The sequence below is a fragment of the Bison bison genome, unplaced genomic scaffold (genome assembly GCF_000754665.1).
Source record: "Bison bison bison isolate TAMUID 2011002044 unplaced genomic scaffold, Bison_UMD1.0 scf7180017864182, whole genome shotgun sequence".
In the NCBI taxonomy this organism is placed as follows: domain Eukaryota; kingdom Metazoa; phylum Chordata; class Mammalia; order Artiodactyla; family Bovidae; genus Bison; species Bison bison.
The window spans coordinates 1191623-1214381 of NW_011494754.1; the positions used below are offsets into that span (position 1 = coordinate 1191623).

General features: G+C 42.5%; 1 protein-coding gene across 4 annotated transcripts in view; it reads left to right on the plus strand.

Annotated features, from left to right (window-relative positions):
• FAM65B (family with sequence similarity 65, member B) overlaps window positions 1-22759 on the plus strand; it is a 212494-nt gene that overhangs the window by 98381 nt on the left and 91354 nt on the right. Inside the window, exon 1 of one of the 4 annotated variants that reach the window (XM_010843491.1) lies at window positions 2614-4009. The exons of the other annotated variants lie outside the window; for them this stretch is intronic. Coding sequence (XP_010841793.1) covers window positions 3949-4009 — 61 coding nt within the window. The 5' untranslated portion in view covers window positions 2614-3948. Of the gene's footprint in view, window positions 1-2613; window positions 4010-22759 lie in introns of those variants that run through there. 4 annotated transcript variants of the gene reach the window in all.

Genomic DNA, 22759 nt, shown 5'->3' on the forward strand with positions numbered 1-22759 from the left:
GCGGGGGTGGGGGGCGGCACAGTGTATGCCCAGGATTGGGCTTGCTGAATCATATGGTAATTCCATTTTTTAATTTTTTGAGGCACCCCCATACTGTATTCCATAGTGACTTCATCTTCCAGTTCAAGCCCATTAATATAATTTAGGTAATTAATCATAATCCTTGATCAGAAAAGTCATTTGAATGGGAATTAGGGTGGGGGATGTGGTGAAAAAGTTAGAAAGAAAGGGAGAAGAGGTGATCTAGAGAAAGACTTCAGCTCCAGCTATCTGCCTCTCAGGGTGTTTCTCAAGGTGGGAGGGGCACTGTTGGCATTTTAGAGCTGGACAGGCCTTCCTCTCAAGCCACTATCCCATGCATTGCAGAAAGGTTACCAGACATTAAATATCAGCCATACCCCTAGTCGTTGTGCATCCCCAAACACTCACTATTTCCAAACTCACCCCAAGGGTGGTCCCAGCCCTGGTTGAACTCAGTTAGAGGTTCCTACAGGCCCCAAGCTACATGTTCTCTTTGAAAACCCTATGGCAGCCAGCATGGGGGGAAGCCCACTGCTGGTGCTCAAAGGATATGGAGCAATGGGAACTGTCTTTAGCAACTCTTTAGTGATGGGGATCCAAAATGGTACAGCTACTTTGGAAGACAATTTGGCAGTTTCATACAAAACTTAACATACTTTTACCATAGTGCTATGCTATGCTAAGTTGTGTCTGACTCTTTGCACCCCTACGGAGCCTGCCAGGCTCCTCAGTCCATGGGATTCTCCAGGCAAGAGTACTGGAGTGGCTTGCCATTTCCTTCTCCAAGGGATCTTCCTGACCTAAGTATCAAACTCGCGTCTCATGTCTCCTGCATTGGCAGGCGGGTTCTTTAATACTAGCGCCACCCAGGAAGCCACTTTTACCACACAATAAGTAATCCCACTCCTTTTTAAGCACTCAAAGGAGTTGAAAATTTATGTCCACACAAAAACCTGCACATAGATATTTATATCAGCTTTGTTCATAATTGCCTAAAATTGGAAGCAACCAAGGTATCCTTCTGTAGGTGAATAGATAAATAAGCTGTGTTATATCAACAGTGGAATGTTATTCAGTCTTAAGAAAGGAGGGATTCCCTGGTAGCTCAGCTGGTAAAGAATCTGCCTGCAATGCAGAAGACTCCAGTTCAACTCCTGGGTCAAGAAGATCCACTGGAGAAGGGATAGGCTACCCACTCTAGTATTCTTGGGCTTCCCTGGTGGCTCAACTGATAAAGAATCCACCTGTAATGCTGGAGACCTGGGTTCGATCTCTGGGTTAGGAAAATCCCTTGGAGAAGGGAACAGCTACCTACTCCAGTATTCTGGCCTGGAGAATTCCATGGACTGTATAGTCCATGGGGTTGAAAAGAGTTGGACAAGACTGAGTGACTTTCACTTTCAAGAAGAAACGAGCTATCAAGCCATGAAAAGACAAGGAGGAAACTTAAATGCATACTACTATGACAAACATAGACAGTGTATTAAAAAGCAGAGACATCACTTTGCCAACAAAGGTCCATATAGTCAAAGCTATGGTTTTTTCAGTAATCCTGTACAGATGTGAGAGTTGGACCATAAAGAAGGCTGAGCACCAAAGAATTGATGCTTTCATATTGTGGTGCTAGAGAAGACTCTTGAGAGTCCCTTAGACAGCAAGGAGATCAAACCAGTCAATCCTAAAGGAAATCAACCCTGAATATTCATCGGAAGGACTGATGCTGAGCTCCAATACTTTGGTCACCTGATGTGAAGAGCAGATGCATTGGAAAAGACCCTGATGCTGGGAAAGATTGAGAGCAAGATGAGAAGATGGGGTCAGAAAATGAGATGATTGGATGGCATCAGCAACTCAGTGGACATGAGTTTGAGCAAACTCAGGGATATAGCATAGGACAGGGAAGCCTGTTGTGCTGCAGTTCATGGGGTCACAAAGAGTCAGACACGACTTAGCGACTGAACAACAACAACTAAATGAAAGAAGCCAATGTGAAAAGTCTGCATTTTGTATGATTCCAGCTATGACATTCTGGAACAGGCAGAACTATGGAGCCAGTAAAAAGGTTGCCAGGGGTTGTGGTAGGGAGGGAGAAATAGGCAAAGCAAGAGGATTTTTAGGGCAGAAAAACTACTTTGTATGAGACTATAATGGTGGATACATATCATTATCTATTTGTCCAAGCCCATAGTGTATATGCTGCTGCTACCGCTGCTAAGTCGCTTCAGTTGTGTCCAATTCTGTGAGATCCCATGGACTGCGGCCTACCAGGCTCCTCCATCCATGGGATTTTCCAGGCAAGAGTACTGGAGTGGGTTGCCATTGCCTTCTCCGCATAGTGTATATACAACATCAAGAATGAACCCTGCTGCTGCTGCTAAGTCACTTCAGTCATGTCCAACTCTGTGCGACCCCATAGACAGTGGCAGCCCACCAGGCTCCTCCGTCCCTGGGATTCTCCAGGCAAGAACACTGGAGTGGGTTGCCATTTCCTTCTCCAAAGCATGAAAGTGAAAAGTGAAAGTGAAGTCGCTCGGTCGTGTCCGACTCTTTGTGACCCCATGGACTGCAGCCTACCAGGTTGCTCCATCCATGGGATTTTCCAGGCAAGGGTACTGGAGTGGGGTGCCAGTGCCTTCTCCAAAGAATGAACCTTGGGCTCTTGTAAAGCTTGGACTCTGGATGATAATGATATATCAGTGTAGGTTCAACAGTTGTAACAAACATACCACTCTGGGAGGGAGGGGGAGATGGGGAGTGGTGGAGGTAGGGTGAGGTTTGATAATGGGGGGGGGGAGCTATGTATAGGGGGAAGCAGGGGATTACGGGAAATTGCTATTACTTCCTCTCAATTTTGCTATGAACCTAAAACTGCTCTAGAAAACAAAGTCTGTTAATATATGTGTACATATTTTTAAAACCCTACTCAGTAAACAGAATTGCTAGAAGTAAACACCTTGGGCCAATAACTGCCCACCATCGTCTCTATTTGCATTTTCCGAGCTTCTGACACCTGAGGGGAGAGGGCTGAGAAACACCTAGTGAAGTTGCAGTTCACTCAGATTTGTGTTTGAACAGCAGTATAGAATTTAGCACACTTTGGGTGTTTCCATATGGTGATGCCAACCACTGGTACTCACGTGACAGCTCAGTGGTTACTCCTCATTCTGGGAGGAACTGCCTTCTGAGTTACATTTTCTACTTTCTGCTTTAGTGGTAAGTCTGAAGTATCAGACTGAGTCAGTATTATTAAATGGAAGTTTTTTGATCCAAACAATTTACCAAAGATGAACTGAGTCAGTAAGAGTCTACATGTGCATTAAATTTGGTGTAAGTTTTGGAAAGTTTCTAATCTTCAAATGCAAAGCGTTTGTTACAAAAAAAGAAAAATGCGACTATTACTGAGTAAAAGAAAAGCTCTGTCCCTCCAAATGCCTGCCTGGGTCTAACAGAGAGGCTTGCTGTCCTTCCAGATAAATTGTCACTGAAGCAAAACTGAGAGAGGAGAAATGTGAACCCCCTCTCTTTCAACACTACTCATTGTGTTCAAATTCACAAGTCGGAAACTTAAACGCCTACCTTCCTCTTTAAGAAAATATGAAAGTTGTTGCTAGAAAATAGAATTCATTGCCCTCAGACTTGAAGTGTTATCTGTGTTCAGCTTCAACCGGATCTGCAGCCCCCTTCCAAAAAAAAAAAGAGAGAGAGAGCAAATTCTTTCTTGTCAGTGGTGAAAATCACCCCACCTGGAATGCACTCTTCAAAAGGTTCTCGAAGCCTATTCATATGAATGAAGCTGCTTTCTCAAGGGCAGAGGCGGAAGCTGCCCTCTTGGGGCGCTTAGGCAACCCGGGGAAGGGAAAACGCCTCTGGGGCCAGTGAGGCTGCAGGGGCTACGTTCCGGCTGCAACGCTGACTGCCATCTCCAAGATGCAGTACCTGGACCCCGAGGAGCTGCTGATGGATGAAGAGGATGATGTTTTTGGTGAAGGTAAACATGTCTTTCTGGCAGGAGCCTTTCTGATCGACTTTGCTTAGCTCTGACACTGTTGGAAACTTTGAACAGACTTGGGTAAGGAACTGGAGGACTCTGACAGCATCCCGGATGGGATGACACCCCAGGAGTGCAGTGCAAAACTGGGGACAAAGGAATTTAATGGGTCTCCCAAATGCTTTTTTTTTTTAAACTGACGAAAGGTTCAGTTTAGGGTAGAAAATAGTGCTGATATCCCTTTGTCCCTCTACTATGCTCTCTTGTCTAACACCTTAAGAGAAGGAAGTCTGTCTCCCTGCTCAGCACACAGCAGGAGTGGTTGGACTAATGGACCAGGGAATGTTCTCCACGGTGCCATGCTGCTTAGCTCTGCACCACCCGCGGCTCCCTCTGTTCTCTCTCTACCTTTGGATCTTTCCCTCTCTCGCTCTTCCTGGCACCCTGGCACCCCAGATCTCTCGATTGCCTCTCCCTTTTCCTCTCCTTCTAGGCTGGGAGGTGGCAGCCTTACTAGCTTCTGAGACCCACTGCACTGCCTGGGTTTCCCTAGGTAGACCCTATGTGGTGGAATTTGACATTAAAGTTTGCAAATTGAAATGGCTAACCTTGTAATCTACAAATTCCTTGTTCAAATGCTGCTTATAAGATTGGGCTGCAGGCAAGAGCTTTTCAAGAATTTGGAACTGTCATATTAATGGTTATCTGGATTCAGGGACCTCATAAATTCATTTTTATTCACAAGAATCATATCTGGTATTACCCTATCAAGTAATTTTTTAAAGGAGCTCTGGTAAAATTTTTTGCAGTTACCCAAGTAACTGAAGTTTATTGACGATAAATGAAAGAGTATAGCACAGTAATCTAATCATCTAGGATGCAACCATTACTGATGTCTGTCTTTACATTACTTTGTTGCAGCCTCAGAAATATTTAAAACCATATTTTTTTTTTTTAAATCACGATTTAAAACAGCTTAAAGAATGTCTCCCCGAACTTCCTTGCTGTTTGCCACATTCCCGGACTGTTGCTTTACTTGGATGACAGATAGAGCCACTCTGATTTGAAGCTTGCTCTTAGGCTCCATTCCTCAGCTTTCACTTTCACTTACGTATGTTTTCTCTGTGTATACGTACTTAGATATTTACCCCCTTCAGGAATTAGAACATGTTTACAACTAGGAAGATAAGCCTAAATGGGACAATTTGGTAGTTATCTACCCAACCTTCAAAACACCAGGCCACAATTTCTCCTTTGCCTCAAAGGGAGACGGTAAAGCGTCTGCCTACAATGCGGGAGATCCAGGTTCGATCCCTGGATCGGGAAGATCCCCTGGAGACGGCAATGGCAACCCACTCCAGTATTCTTGCCTGGAAAATCCCATGGACGGACGAGCCTGGTAGGCTATAGTTCATGGGGTCGCAAAGAGTCGGACACGACTGATCAACTTCACTACTACTACTACAGTGCTAAAGAGCGCCACCTATAGACAGATGGAACCACCGCACTGTAAATTACTATGGCCACCTGATGCGACGAACTGACTCATTTGAAAAGATCCTGATGCTGGGAAAGATTGAAAACGGGAGGACAAACGGACGACAGAGGATGAGATGGTTGGATGTCATCACTGACTCAATGGATATGAGCTTACTCCTGAAGAAAGCTCCGGGAATTCGTGATGGACAGGGAAGCCTGGCATGCTGCAGTCCATGGGGTCGCAAAGAGTCGGACATGACTGAGTGACTGAACTGAACTGATAGATTAAGTGGCCCCTCTTTGAAGGGCTTCCCAGGGGGCACAGTGGTAAAGAATCTGCCTACCAATATAGGAGAGGCAAGAGACACACGTTCGATCCCTGAGTTGGGAAGAGCCTCTGGAGTAGGAAATGGCAACCAATTCCAGTATTCTTGCCTGAAAAATTCCATGAACAGAGGAACCTGGCAGGCTATAGTCCATGGAGTCATAAAGAGTCAGACACAACTGAGCATGTGAGCACTCTGAAAATTAAGACCTCAACAAAGCAGGAATTGAGGAACCTGTAAGATCTTTCTCCTGAGCAGTCATGATTATCAAGGTGGTGATTTCAACCTCAACAGGCACAGTAAAGAGTGAAGTTGGGAGTCAGACAAGATTCCAATTCAAATTCTTATTTTGCTTCTTATTACCTATGTGATTTAAACAACGTAATTGCTAAACTAAACCTCTGTTTCCTCAGTGGGGAGATGGAACAATAATACCTATTGAGTTGTACAGATTATCTTCATAATAGAGTCATAATATTTGCATGGTGCTTCACAGGTGATATACTTTATACTTTTCCAGACTGATTTTCTCATTTAACTTAATCTCTGCAGATTAGAGACAGAATCCTTACAATTCCTGTATCTAGTGTATTTTTATCCAGCTTTTGGAGTCATGGATCATGTTTGCCTATTTATTGAAAGCTTGTCTGGGTAGTTCCTTCATTTTAAGTAAGCTCCCTGCAGGATATTAGTCAAGAGCTTCGTCTCCAGACCTACACTGCCTGAGCTCTGCCACTTAATTTACTCTGTGATTTTAAGCTGGTTACTCCACCTCCCTGTGTCTCAGTTTACTCACTGTAAAATGGACTACAAACTTCCTAGGGTAGTATATGGATTAAATATTGTTAATATTTAGGAAGGTGCTAAGCACTCAATTAACACTAATTCCTACTCTGAATTCACAAAAATGGGTTCCTAGAATAGGTCAGAAAGTGATGTATAAAAGGAATTCTATACAGAGTTTTTTTCCATATGTGGTGAACCTAGTGTCTGATTAGCCCTTCAGGTTCCTCTGTGCATGGAATTCCCCAGGCAAGAATACTGGAGTGGGTTGCCATTCCCTTTTCCAAGTATATTCAAAATAGGACTTATCACAGAAAAATTGGTTTATAAACCACTTTTCAGAGGTATGATAGGGTGGAAGCACCAATGGACAAGTGGTTAGGAGCCTGGACTGTAGTCCTGCCCCTGCTGTTTTGCAGATGTAGGAGCTTAGGCAAGTCACATAACCTTGTTGAGCCTCATTTTTCACCTACAGTAAGAGAGTTGATTACATATTCTCTCAGATCTCATTTGAAAAGCTCCAGCATCCTATTACATCATCTTTTCTCCACAGTGGCATCTACCTAGAGGAATTCAAGCTGCTTGGAGGTTTCCTCCATGCTTTTGGCTCACTTGAACATGCCTAAGAAAGCAGAAAGCTTTGGGTCAAATCAGTTTCCTCTAACATAAAGGAAGGAAAGGCCTAGGAGCTTGTTACTAAGGCAACTGTATTTCCTGGTAATGGATACACTTTTAAAGGACCCTTTCCCCCTAAAGAAACACAAATTTAGGATTTGGGTCCATTGGTTGAAAGTATATATAATTCATTTAGATTTATGGACCACAGAAAGATCTGGGAAGAAAAAACATGAGTTTTGCTCACAATATGTTTTTAACTGCTTTTCTGAGATCCTGTTTGCTTCAGCTTTTGTTTTCTGTGGTTAAAGAAAATGTTAAAGTTCATGTAATTAAGAAGCATTAGTGTGTAACTTTGCTCTTGTTCTAGGAGAGAGTTGCATATGGTTAGTGAGAGAGAGAGAAGCAGTCACCCACCTACCCACTAGAAACCTCAGTATTTGTTTCTCTCCTTCCCTCTTTCTCTCTCTCTCTCTCTCTCTCTCTCTCTCTCTCACACACACACACACACACTCACACACAGGTTGACTTTCCAAACATCATCATGCTATTTAGAAAATGGTTCCTATCAGGTAGACTGTATTCTTTGCCAGGAGAATGATTGATTTGATTACCACGCTATTGAAAAACCAATAATTGGAATTAGAGAGCTCCTTTCGCATTATTGTTTCAAACATATCAAATTAAAGGGCTTTCATCTGTTTTGTCACTGTGCCTTCTTGACAGGCAGTCTGGTGTATGTTAGTAGAAAGAACTGGATGGATAATAATAGTAATGATAACTGTAACAATTATGATGGTGATAATAATAATAGAAAAAAAAAAAGTGTTGTGCACAGTGGAGGCCCTTGGCCAGCTTTCAAGAACAGAATAAGATTCGTGTGTGGGAAGAAACCGTTCCTCAGGTGGTGGTCTACCAGTAGCTCAGCAGCCAAAATTACTCCTTGGCACGAGTCAAAGTTGCAGTTCTTCTTTCCTTAGAACCACAAGCTTTCCCTGCCTTTGTTTTCACCACGCTGTTGTCAAGTGCAGTGATAAGAATACTAAAACCACCACCAGTTCACAGTCATCTGTGCAAAGTATTTCCCAGGCTTATATATTTCCTGGACACTTACATGCCTGTTAGGATCTTGCTTCTGGAAAGACCACTGGAACCTGCAATGTGTTTGCCAGACCTTCAAATGTTCTGGTACAATGAAGCACAGCATAGGATTACAGTATCTAGGGAGGTTGTTTCAAACTCCCCCAAAGGAGAATGCTCCCAGATGGAGATAAACTGGCAGAAGGGAGTGTACTCGACCAATAGCTGCTTGTCAATCTTAAAGAGATCAAGAGATGCTTGGGGAAAAAATGCTACACTGTTTTGAACCAAAGCTCTCTTCTTTCCCCAAGCCAATTAAGCCAGCATTTTTCCCCCCTTTCAAAAGTAACTTCAGCTCATAGCAAGAAAATTGCAAAAAGTTTGTCAAAAAGAGAATTGTAAGTAGAATAGATACCCACTTTGTCTTTCTTTGTAAACTGCTTATGAAACCAAAGTAGATTTTTTTTTTCTAAATAGGTTAACAGTTATGCTACCTGTTGTGATCTGGCATGTTTTGATATTGTTTACTGAATTACATTTTCCCTTTCCAAAATTGAAAGAAGAAAAGGAAGAAGGAAAGAAGAAGGAAGAAGAGATTAAATAAGTTTATGTACAAAACCAATAGATTCTGAAAGTTCAGGCTGGTTTAGTCAAACCCTTTATGGGAAAAGTGTTGAGAAAGAACATAAAATGTATGTGCCTTGGCTAAACAGTTAGTTTGGTTTGATTATGCCACATTTCATAGTTATAAATATAATAATTGTAATTTGGCTATGTTAGTCCTTTTTCAAAAATACTCATATCTGGGGTTCTCAAATGAAACCCAAGTAAGGGATTGGAGAAGGAGCAGGAAGAGGCTACCGTAGTTTCCTGGGTTGAAAAAAGTTGATCACTCTTAGCTTTTGCAGTTTGCTAGACCGCTTGGATCAATTTCCATTCTTGGACTCCTGAAGAAATGCTTCAGTTGGAAGTCGTTTTCCCTACTTTATTTGTCACAGAGGCCGGAGCAGACACAGACCTCCCCACAATAATTCATGCCTGTGTGACCTATGCCTTGGATTACTACAAAACATTCCCTTCCCAGAGATGTCTAGGAAGCTTGCTTTGGCTGGTGCCAAAGAGATGGTGTCATTTCAGGGGCACAAACTAAAATAGCACATTGCACTAAAGCTATGCAGGCTGTCTTAGCCACCAGTCCACTCCTGGATTTATGGCCCCTAGTGACCTCTGGGTGACCTACTTAGATCAGGCCAAAGCCAAAAAGGGGCCCAGGAGCACAAATAAAGTATTTAAATGCTCATTTAATAATTTTATGAGCAGCCAGTAAAGTCTTTTCAGGAACGGTATGAGATAGCCTTGAGTAGATCTTCTATAGGATTTGAGTCAAAATACAAATATATGCATACCCACTGTTTGTGGGGGGGTAAAAAGTTAAAAAAAGAAAAAAGAAATGTGTAGTTGTTATGACCAAAACAGTTAAATAAATTGAGAGAATTGCCCTTGCTCCTTGATAAGAATTACTTCACTCCTGAAGTCAACATATTTTTTTATAGAGATGTGATATATCCAGTTACCTATGCCTCGCGTGTTTTCCTGTGCTTAGCAAATATCGGCTTATTCCACTTCTCTTTATTTTTAGATGGCTAAGTTTTGTCTATGAATTGTTTACCAAACAGTGGTGACATTGAATGAAAATGTTTGCAATTCAGTTGGTTTTAGAAGAGGTTTTAAAGACGGAAAAGGTATTAGTTGAATCAAGTTGAAATTATTTCAAGTACCTGAAGGACAGGGAAGAAGGAAAAATAATAGTGACTGGTCCTGGCAAGCAAAAATAGGAAGAAGAAAATGAAAATATCCCACTGCCGGGGCTGGTAGGGTATTGAACATGCATGTACTTCTTTGACACAATGTTCCAGGCTGAATTGGAGTTGGAGGCTGGTTTATGGGAAGCTGAAATGTGGATGTGCCTGACTGACTAGAAGGGGCATGATTCTATAGCATGTGTACGATCCATAGTGAAGGGATTTGACAAGTATCTTAAGTGTTCGATCCCTGTTGATAGACAAACCAGGTCATAAGCTGAAAAACCACTTCACTTTGTGCTGTGTAGACAAAGCCTATCTCATCACTTAGCAAGAATTTCCCTTCAAGAAAAACAGAACAATTTACTTGATTACTTTTAGATATTTTTAAGAGAAATATTTTGACATATAGGCTGAGATAACGATCACAAAGTAGGTATAATGGCCAGTTTCACTCCAGAAGGCAAATTCATGATAATTTATACTATCATCATTCTTTCACATGTGGACTTTTCATAGCTTACACTTTTCATGCCTTATCCTGCTAAACAGAGGCTTCAAGCAGATGTTTAAGATCAGTTATGGATACAAAGTAAAAGTTTTAGGTGTTAAACTGTGAAAGTAAGGAAAATGTGAACTTTGGGCAGGGTGACTTGTCTATTTTCCCAACTGTTGTTCATTTGCTAAGTTGTATCTGACCTTTTGCAACCCCACGAATTGCAGTACACCAGGCTTCCCTGTCCATCACTAACTCCCAGAGCTTGCTCAAACTCATGTCCATTGAGTCGCTGATGCCATCCAACTATCTCATCCTCTGTCACCCTCTTCTCCTCATGCCTTCAATCTTTCCCAGCATCACGGTCTTTTCCAATGGGTCGGCTCATCTCATCAGGTAGCCAAAATATTGGAGCTTCAGCATCGGTCCTTCCAATGAATATTCAGGATTGATTTCTTTTAGGATTGACTGGTTTGATCTCCTTATTGTCTAAGGGACTCTCAAGAGTCCTCTCCAGCACCACAGTTAAAAAGCATTAATTCTTTGGCACTCAGCCTTCTTTATGAACTCACATCTGTTCAGGATCACTAGAAAAACCATTTGTTGTTGTTTAGTCATTCAGTTGTGTCCAACTCTTTGTGACCCCATGGACTGCAGCACGACAAGCTTCCCTGTCCTTTACCATCTCCCAGAGCTTGCTCAAACTCATGTCCATTGAGTCAGTGATGCCATTCAGCCATCTAACTTTGACTATATGGACCTTGTCAGCAAAGTAATATGCTCTATAGGTTTTCATAGCTATTCTTCCCAAGAGCGAGAGTCTTTTAAGTTTGTGGCTGCAGTCACCATTTGCAGTGATTTTGGAGCCCAAGAAAATAAAGCCTGTCACAGTTTCCATTATTTCCCCATCTATTTTCCATGAAGTGAATGGGACTGGATGCCATGATCTTAGTTTCTGAATGTTAAGTTTAAGCCAGCTTTTTGACTTTCCTCTTCCACTGTCATCAAGAGGCTTTTTATTTCCTCTTCACTTTCTGCCATAAGGGTGGTGTCATCTGACTATCTGAGGTTGTTGATATTTCTCCCAGCAATCTTGATTCCAGTTTGTGATTCATCCAGCCCTGAATTTCACATGATGTACTCTGCATATAAGTTAAATAAACAGGGTGACAATATACAGCCTTGACATAATCCTTTCCCAATTTTGAACCAGTTCCAGCTGAGGGAGAGAGAAAACACTGGGTCAAGCTTTGTAAAGATTGTCATTAATAGATAACCTGGTAAACAGAGAAAAGATCTTCTGCTGTATTAGGAGGCTTAACCCTGTGAAATAATTATTTCTAAATAAAATAAAGAGAAGAAAGAACAAGTTGCTGCTTTCTGGAAAGTGACGAAGTTGCGGTGCCTTCTTTTCACTGCAGATCTTTCCTTCTTAGTCTTTGGATCATTGGTTAAAAGTTTAAATATTTGTACTATACAACTCAAACAGCAACGGGAGAACACCAGCTGATCTCTTCTGACTCTTGACGTCATTCTAAACTGTCCATTCAGTGTAAGAAATACTGAGCTGAGAAATAGGAAGAAAAGAATTTGACTTTCAGATCACAGATTGAGTCAGCTGGCTGAGCAGTTGAAGATAACTTTTTTTCTCTCTAAATTAGCATTCGGGAAACTCTGAGAGGGAGTAAATATGAAAGCATGTTCTATGGTGGGATTTTCTTTGCTATTTATAACAGCCCAATGAACTGATAGAATGGCGTTTGAAGAAAAGTGTGTCAAAGAATCAAATACGCAGATACAATTTGTAGAAGGCACCTTTCACCACTTTGAGATAAATTATATGGACTGAAATAGGAAAAACAACTTCTTTCCCTTCAACTTCTGGTTTACATGCCAAAGGTTATCAAGAAGAGACATTTACCAGCACCCTATTAATCTCCATTAGCATCTCTAAAGACTAAAAAATAAATGATAATTTAGAGTCTTAATATAAAGCAGGATAAAAAGCTTTTTCAGAAAACACTGCTATTTTGAATAATCTGCACTCTACAATCTGAGTAAAAACCCATATGCTTACTCTGCACACTTTCCACAGAAGGACAGACCCTTTTTCTGGCCACAGAGCTATACTGAGTACTTCACACACAAAGATTCTAGAGCCACCCATGTTTGTAAATCTTTGATTTTTTGTTTTTTTAACCATTCAGATTTCCAAACTGAGGGAAGGTAGCAGGGCTGAAAGAACCAAATATCTGTACTCAAAAGACCTAAGTCAACTTAATAGCAGTTTGACTTTAGGCAAGTTACCTAACCCCTCAGAGGTTTCACTTCCCTTCTTCCACTTGGAGATGATGATAATTATAGTGATGATGATGATGGGGGATGGTGGTCACCTTCCCCCCAAATCGCTTAATATTAATGGAGATAATGTCTGAGATCATGGGAAACCAGTGAGGGCTTACTGGTTAGCTACATTACTAACTTAATGTCAGTTGGTTTTTCATTGTGATTTTCTCAGCTGTCCCAGTCTCCCAAGTCTATACAATCTCCCTCTTCTACTCTTGGCCTGTGATCAACAAAGACCCTAGCTGACGAGAGCAGAGCTATGGAGACTGCTCATGTCAGTCTCCATAGAAAGGTGTGTCTGGCTCATGAATTAACAAGCCTGACTGCTTGCTATCTCACCTCCACCATGTGACCAAGGCAGGGCTTAGAATAACCCCATCACACAGAATAAATACATGATTTCCTACCTTTTTTTCTTTTTTTGTTTTTTGGTGGGGGGGACTAACCAATCTGGTCTCCCTTTAAAAATTCTTAGAGTTTTAAAATAAGCTATGGCAGTTTTCTTGTGGAGAGTCCCCTTTGCCTCAGTCAGGAATGCAGGAGGTGAAGAATCATATCTTCAACATTATCTTTACGATACACAGGCCCTTTCTCCAGGGTAAATATTTACCTGCAGTAAACATACCCCAGTTACTGCCTCCCCATCACCACTTTACACCACTTTACATCACCACTTTTAAAAAAGTAACTTGATAAAGGCTGGGCTTTCTATATTGAAACTTGCATTATGTATATGTTAAGAGCATTTTAGGATGGTAATTAAGATTCTAAACAAAGCCTCTACAACATTTCCTCTAGTGGTGTTTTGCTTTGTTTTTACTTCCATTGCTGTTTAAAGATATTTTTCAATGGTAAAACCTCCTGGAGAAAAGCATAGTCATCTGTTTGCGTATAAATTAAGCGCATGCTCAGTCGTGTCCAATTCTTTGTGACCCCATGGACGGTATGCAGCCCACTAGGCTCCTTCTATGCATAGGATTTTCCAGGCAAGAATACTGGAGTGGCTTTCCATTTCCCCCTCCAGGGGAACTTCCTAACCCAGGAATTGAACTCATGTCTCCTGTGTCTCCTGCACTGGCAGGTGAATTCTTTACCACTGAGCCACCTGGGAAGCCCATGTGTTTACAGGAAGACAAACATTAGTTCAGTAGTTTAATATTAATAATTATACTTCATGGAATAGAAAGCACATCAATAGGATCTACCCACTGTGAATTAATCACCAAATCTTTATTGAGTACCACTCAAAAAGAGTAGGACAAAGGGACAGGACTGGTCAGGCTGGAAATGGCCCCAGCTATAGGAGGGCAGACTGAAAAGTGGTCAACCCAGATCCTCCCCACTCCTGGAAAGACAACCGCTGGTGGCTCAGAAGCATTGGCCTCTGTTAGAGAAAAGGCAACATATCTTGTCGTTTATGTTATGAACTACAGTGCAGAAGACAGGCAGAGCCCTGCATGTCTTCCTAACATTAATGATACACCCAAAAGGTGGACGTTTATGCCTTTATAAGCTACTGGGAAACATTGAAAACTGTGCATAGCAAGTCAGTAGCTCATTACCCACCCATTGACCTGAGCAGGAGTTGGCAAACCATGGCCTGCAGGCCAGACACAGCCCACTGCCTGTTTCTGCCCAGCCTGCAAGATGGCAATGGTTTTTACAGATGAGCATTTGCAATCAGTTTGATGATCAGGAGCATTGACCTTTAACTCCAGTTAAGCAAGATATTATCACAAAGAAAAAGAATTCCATTCTTCTCCTTAGTAGATTGTGTGTGTTAGTCACTCAGTCATGTCTAACTCCTTGCAACCCTATGGACTAAAGCCCCCAGGTTCCTCTGTCCATGGAATTTTCCAGACAAGAATATTGGAGTGGATTGCCATTCCCTTCTCCAGGGGATCATCCTGACCCAGGGATTGAACCTGGGTCTCCTGCATTGCAGGCAGATTCTTTACCATCTGAGCCACCAGGGAAGTCCCTTAGTGGACTGGTATTACCATAAAAAAGTGCTCAATTATTATATTTTGAATTTTGCCCATATAAAATGTGAGATTTGGTTTCCTCTCTTGTTGTATGTATGTAAACAATTTTCTCATTTTTTACATCTTGGATCCCAAAGCCTAAAATATTTACTTTCTGACTCTTTACAGAAAAAGCCTGCTGACCTCTGGTTTAGGTCATCAGGTTCCATCATTTTGCCGCTTAAGGTCATTGAGAGTTTCTTAACCATTTCGCTCACCAGCTCTTCCCCTTTTCATGTCTGCTGAGAGAGTCCTATCATTTTTAAATCCCTTTTAAGATGAGATTTGTTCCCTCTTAAATAGCCTTTGTACGAGAACACATGTCCCTCAAATTACATTGCTTTGTAACATCGGCTGGTAGGATGATGAAAAATTGATAGTTTAAGACAAAACCAAAGACAGAACATGGGGGTGGGAGAGGGTAGAGACAGTAGCATCCATCAAGTAAGGAGAGAGTCAGAGGAGGACTAAGGCCCTATTCTCCGTTAGGTGAAGGAAGGTGACAGTCAGGAGGTGTCCAGGGCCCCTCCCACTTACACCGCTGCATCACTTCAAGGCATTGTCCTCTTCATCTGACTCTTTGGGTTCTTTGTCCCTGAGATCTGAAATCCTTGGACCTCCTTGTAAGAGATGATTGATGCATGAGCGTGACTCAGTGCCATCTTCTTGGCTTTTCCACACACGTCACCCCAAGTCTCCCAGTTCATCAAGGAGTGATAGTGCCAGACGCTGGGGCATCATTCAAATAAACCACAAATTGGAAATACAACCCCCTTTACATTAGGAGACTACATGGGATTAGCAGAACTTTGGTCATCCTCAAAACAGTGCTGGCTCTTGCCCGCTGCCCTCTTCTGTAAGACAGACCTGCCGGTGTCCACACAGCCTGCATGTTAATTTGAGGACAAGGAAGCCTTTTCAAAACAGGCATGAAGGAGAGAGTGAAAAACACCACCCCACACACCCTTGCACGTTTGGTAGGGCCACTTGGCTCCTAGTTGCTAAGCATTGAGAGGAGCTGGAATGTTCAGCACTATTAGACATCTCTGAGCAGTTCTAACCTGCTGGAGGGGAAAAATATATTACTGTTAAAAAGAGTTTGGGAGCCATTATGCACTGTCAGTGAGACTGTAAAATGGTGCAGCCACTTTGGAAAGCAGGTATAATTCCTCAAAAAATTACAAGTAGAGTTAATATATGATAGCAATTCCACCTCTGGCCTTGTACCCAAAAGAACTGAAAGCAAGGTCTTGAGGAGATAGTGGTACATCCATGTTCATAGCCCCGTTATCCACAATAGTCGAAAGGCAAAGCAACACAAATGTCCATCAGCAGATAAATGGGTCAACAAAATACGGTATGTACACACAATGGAATATTATTCAGCCTTAAAAAGGAAGGGAATTCTGGCATGCTCTAACCTGGATAAACCTTGGGGACATTAAGCTTGGTGAAATAAGCTGGTCACAGAAAGACAAATCACTATATAATCATGAATATGAGGTGTCTAGAGTTATCAAATTTATAGACAAAAAATGGCATGGTGATTGGCAGGGGGTGGAAAATAATAAATAAAAATAAAATAGAGGTGGCAGAGGAGGAAGTGGGAAGTTGTTGTTTAATGAGTATAGTTTCAGCTTTATAAAATGAAAAGAGTCCTGGAGATTGGTTACACAGCAATGTGAATGAACTTAACACTACTAAACTGTACACTTAAAAATGATTAAGATGGTAAATTTTACATCGCATGCATTATATTTACGTATATATATATTTCCACATTAAAAAAAAATTAGGAATAGCTATACCAAGAAACAGGAAAGAACAGGCAATTCCTGAAAGTCTGCAAAACAGTTGCTTTTTCTTGAGCTATGTTAGCTTAACAGCAGGGAACTGAATTCTCATGTGAGATAGAAATGGTTCCAGGGAGCTGATTCTGGGCATATCTGACACAATCTTAAAAGGACTGTTTTCTCCATAACAGGATGTTTAAGAGTTAGATCTGGGTATTTTTCCTACCAATGTCTGCCTAGTTGGAAATCAGTTTTAGAATCTCTGAATAAATATTTTGAGGTTAGCGCTTACTGAAGCTCGTCTAAAAAAGAGTAGCATAATTAGCAGAGGCACCCCGTCAGGAGCTTATGAACTATATAGGGATAGAAAATGGATTATTTTTTCATTCATTAAAGACTATCTGTTGATAGTCTACCATGGGCCAGATTCAGGTCTACTCAGCTCTTGGGATCAGCAGTGACTATGACAAAGCCCCAGCCCTGGTGGAGTTCTGCTGGTGGTAGAGGGAGCCAGACAGGAAACAAACAAGTGAAAACATGATGTGTCAGATGGAGAGAAGTGCTACGGAGTAAAAGTCAGCGCAGGATGAGAAGAATAGAACATGGTGGTCAGAGAAGGCTGTGCTGGCAAATGCCCAGAGGCTTGAAGGGACTGCAAGGCTGACCTGGATATCAGAAGGGGAAGGTTCCAGCAAGAATCAGAAGGCCAGCGTGGCTGCAGCATAACATGAGCAAGACTGAGAGCAGTAGAAGATTTGATCCAAGAGGTTCCTGGGGGCTGTGTTAGGGGGATGGATCCAGCTCTTGTACAGCCTTACAGGCCATTGTAAGCGTTTGGGTTTTAGCTCTATGGGAGATGGGGAACCACTGGTGAAGGTTGGGCAGAGTGACATAATCTGGTTTGCCTCTCAAAAGCATTATCTGACCACTGTCTGGAAAATTAAAATGGCATAAAGGGCAAAAGCAGGGGAGCCAGTTAGGAGAAGATGGCAACGGTCCAGAAGAGAATTGGTGGGGCTTACCAGGCCTGATAGTGATTGAATTCTGGAGGTGGGGGGAAAAGGCACTAAGGATGACTCCAAGACTCTGATCCAGGCTTCTGGAAGGATGGGCTGCTCTTTATTGAGGTGAGGAAGGCTGCTGGAGAAGTAGGCTTGGGGTGGAGGCAGTATTGCCCTGATGGGGAAGTAGGAATCCACTTGCAGATAGTTGAGCTATAAACAGGGCGATGACTTCTTGAAGTCCCTCTCCAAGTACCCGGCATAGTGGGCACTAGGAAATATCTGTTGAAATGTTGATGATAAAGCAGCATATACATAATTGAGAATTATTCATAGATTTATCTCCAGTTTATGGAGATTGGGCTGTATCACCTGCATGGGCTGTTCCATAAAACTAGGAGCTGGAGAATGCAATACAAACTGTGCACAAACACTTAAGGGAAATTAAAGGAAAGATGGAGACGGGGAGGGTGGGTCATCTGGACAGGCTTCTTGCGGGTGAATATTTGGAGGAGAGGGCTTCATATCTTTGGGAGCACTGTTATGAGATATAGAATGACGATGGAAATGCATCTGTGAACTCCCCTTCTTCACGTGGCCTGCCTGCATTTGGTGCTAGGTTCACCATGTTAAGATGCGTGCATTTCTTACCCTTTTGCTCCAAGGCTGTACATCCATAGCATCTCAGCTGAAAGAGACCTCTTTAGAGGTTTTTGTACGTGTTCTCCTAATAGGAGATAGGCTAGGGTCAATCCCATTGCTAACTTCCCTGCCTTTCTCCCCTTTCCCCAAGGAGATTATCAGTCTCTGTCAGTCACATATCCATTTAACAGTCAAGAGCCAGCAATCAGCACATTCACTTGTATTTTAACTCAAGCCCCACGAGCTGTGTCTTCAATCACTTCTCTTTATTCTAATCCTAGAGGAAAATTGTTCTTCCTCCTGTAAGATAGTCTTTTGTATCCTTGAAAACCGTTAAAAGAACATATTCATATGCCAGTAATTCCCCAGACCCTGCAATAGCCAGTCAAATGTTTGTATTCCACCACCAGGCACTTGAGTTGACTAGTATATCTATGCCGACAAGAGGCCAAGTGTATTCTAAGTGCTGAAGAGACCCGAATGTCTGCAAATTAGGATCTGAAACGCAGGGACGCACGCCCCACAGCTGTTGAACTTGAATTACTCTTTGAATGCGGCACCCAGGGCTGAGAGGCACTTCTCAGAGAGGCCTGTGTGCTTTCCTTCTTCTAAACCCTGCTGGTGCCCAGAGCTTACACCCTCATTCGGACTTTACAGCCGTCTTGGGTACAGGGAGCAGACGAGAACAGGTGTTCAGATTTATATTCTTCAAGCAGCCCCTTGAGGCTCATTGAGGACAGGTCAGTGAAGGAAGAGGCTGAAATGAAGCCTTGCACCCCCCCAGTTCTCGTGCCTGCCAGCAGACAGCTGTTCCAGCCCTGCTGCCGCTCATGAAAGCATAACTGAGATTCAATGAAAAATAATTTAATAGAGGGTTGCTTGGAGCAGCCCCTTACTTTGGAGATTGGCTGAAACCAAGGCACTTGGATGTGTTGCCATCGCTGTGAAATTTTCACCTCCAGCAGCCTGAGCAAGAATGACCTATTTTGAACGTGACAGCCCATGACACTTCGGCGGCGTGAATAATTTAATAGGTGCGAGAGCTCTGCCAACGCTGTGATATTACAGCAGCCCTGCCTGCCTGGCTAATTATGGAGGGTGACGGCGCCCCATCCCGTTGTCACAGCTTCTCTCCGAAGCTGCCAGGGACGTGAATTGTGTGTGAGCAGAGAAGGAAAGAGGGGAAGTGGGGCCAAGCCTGGTCCCTGCTACCAAAGAAGGCTTTGTGGGTCGAACAAGCCCTGCCACAAGAGTCAGATTTCCGCTTTCCCATCTGCAAAGTGAAACTGTGCGGGGCCCACGGGGTTGGAGCTTGTATCCAGTATCCCCGATCGATCGCGGAGGTGGAGGCTGGGAAAGGGTGATTTAGGAAGGAAAAGAGGCACTGGATGCCCTAGCTAGCAGGGAGAGCTAATGGTTTCCAGGCCTCAGAGAGGAGATACCAGCCTTTTAAACATGCAGCTGGACTCCCAGCCCCAGGAGCAGGAATATGAGCTGAGTGGCTGCAGAGAAGAGTGAACAGCTAGGAGGAATCTCATTTGTGGCTTCAGAACCTTTCCCTTGTGTTCTAAGCCACCTTGATCCTCCCTTCAACTCTCTCCGGCTTTGCTTAAATGATAGCGACAGCCAGTTAACCTCAGAGACCTGTTTCCGATGTGAATTGGACTCCAGAATAATGTCCATGAAGATGGTGAAGATTAACAAGCAGCGAAAAAGTTTTAAGTAAAATGGTTTCTAGGTCTGTAATTCCTCCTAAAATCACCTCCTGAAGTTAACGGTCTCGATTTCATGCATTACAGAGGGATCAGCCTTTAGAAAGATTTGTACATTGCTGGGGGACAATAAGGAGAAAAGAAATTGAACAGGATTATGTGTAACAACAGATCTTGCCTAAAATTGAAAGAGAAATGAAAAAAATTCAAGGAGCTACATAAAGAAAAAAATATTTTTAAAAATATGAATGACTGGCTAAAAGCATATTTAAAACTTTTTTTCAATAGTCAATAGGCTGTTATTAATGTGAATTACTTAGGGGAGTATTAGGAAATGGATGGCTGGCTCATATGAGAATAATTCCAAGAAAGTTTATTTACAAAGAGATGACTTATGGAGGTCTGAATCAGTAGAGTGTCGGGGAAGCAGTGGGCAGAATGAAGGCAACACGACCTGGCTCCAAAGGATGGGAGAGGAAGAGGTTTCTAGAACCTGCAAAGAGAGAGAACTATATAGAAAGGCTGCCTGGGGTTGGGGGGGAGCAGTCATCTTTTGTGAAAGGGTACAGCCAGCCCAATGTGACCTCAGAGGGAGGAGCCTCAGAATTAACATCCTCACCTCACTCCTTTCCCCTCTTCTAATCTCTTTTGGGGCTCCCCATTGGCCAAACCCTACTGGGCATCACTGGACATTGATTGGTCCCTCCGTGGGGAGCGCCAGGGCAGACAGCAGCAGGGGTGATAAAGGTGGAGAAAGAACAGGAAAGGGCTGCGTGGGACAATCTGCAAGCCACAGGGGCCCGGGGACACAATATAAGTACATCACCTTGGAGAACCGTACAGACAGATGTCCTCCTTTATGTTTCCCCTGACAATGGGAGAAAAAGGAAAAAGATTCATTATGAAGTGAAAGTCAATTTAGAACCTTAAGGAAAGCCTACATGTCAAGCTCCTAGCGCTGTGTGTATACGTGCATGGCGATAGTCTCCAGTCACTTCTGCATTCGTTCTGCATTATTTTATCCTTCTTTTAATGTCTTTGTGCAACAGTATTTGTTCAGTTGATACTATTTACCTTCAGCCTTACTGGGTTCAGAGCTATAGGAATTTGTAAAGTTAACATTCTACCAAAATGTTTGTCAGTCTAGAGCAGAGGTTCTCAAAATATAGTCTGAGGAGCCCTCAGGTTTCCCAAGACTCTTTCAGGGTGTTCCCCAAGGCCCTTAAAATTTTTTTTAAATACAAGAGGATTTAGGTTATGTTATATAAATAAATATGAGTTTTTTAAGTATTGAAGTGTAGTTGATATACAATGTTATATGCTACAGGTGTACAATATAATGATTCATAATTTGTAAATGTTATGTTTCATTTATAGTTGTTAAAAATACTTGCTATATTCCCTGTATTGTATCCTTGTAGCATATTTTATACCTAACAGTTTATACCTTTTAACCATGTTTCCCTCTCCTCTTACCCTCCCCACTGGTAACCCCTAGTTTGTTCTCTGTATCTGTGAGTCTGCTTCTTTTCCATTATATTCACTAGTTTGTTGTATATTTTAGACTCCACATGTAAGTGATATGCAGTATTTGTCTTTCTCTGTCTGATGTATTTCACTTAGCATAATGCCCTCCAAGTTCTATACATATAAACATATATATACATGTATACATAAACTATTAAATAGCTGGTCTAGATTACATTATTGTGTAATGGGGCTCGACATCAAAAAATTGGGAAGTGATTTTTATAAATTAATTATTACAGAAAATGACCACTCCTTGTAATATAATAGTAATATATGAGAAATCCAATCTCAAGTTGTTGGACAGAAGGGGGTTGTTTGCTCCATGCAGGACATATTTTATTTCCTGTCAGCATTGGACATTTTGCTGACTGTCTTTCACCCATGCAACTTCCAGGTCACTTGATGCAGAAGCTGGAAGTGGGGGTGAAGGAGGGGTTTAAGATTGGATCATGTGCCTGAATGCATAGGCCTGATTTCAGACCCCCCAGGCATCCACTCCTGGGACACACTAAAATGCTGAGGGTGTTGGCCCAACTAGTTTCCCATTGTGCAAGCAGATATGTGTGACAATGGTAAGAAAACAACAGCATGAGATGCCTGCTCCCTTGAGGACCTTATCATCAGAAGCAGACACGGGCAAGGGAGAATGGGGTTCTGCTCTCAGCAGTTCAGAGAGTAGCGAGCAAGACTCAGCTGTCATTTATTAGGTTGAAATGTACTTCTATAGGTCCAGCTCTGATGTCAAAAAATACAGGCTTGTAAACATACTTTTTCCAGGGGATAAGGTGACAGAAGGCAGCAGGGACACTATGTACTCTCGTTCCAAACATAGTCAATAGTTACTGATGATTCTCTACGCTCTTTAATATAGAAGTTACAATGCTGTAAGTGGTAGTAAGCATAGTTCCTGACATCAAGGAGTTTATAAACTGATGAGGAGATGTGTACCAAATATTCAGGCTGGAAGGAAGGTGTGTGATAGGGTCTTATTCAGGGGACACACACGGGACTTGCAGGAGGATACAGGCAGAATGTGGAGGGCCAAGGAAGGCATTGGGAAAGGAGGCAGTGTTTGAACCAGGCTTTCTGGCTAGGCAGGGTTTTTAGAGACAAACCTCAGA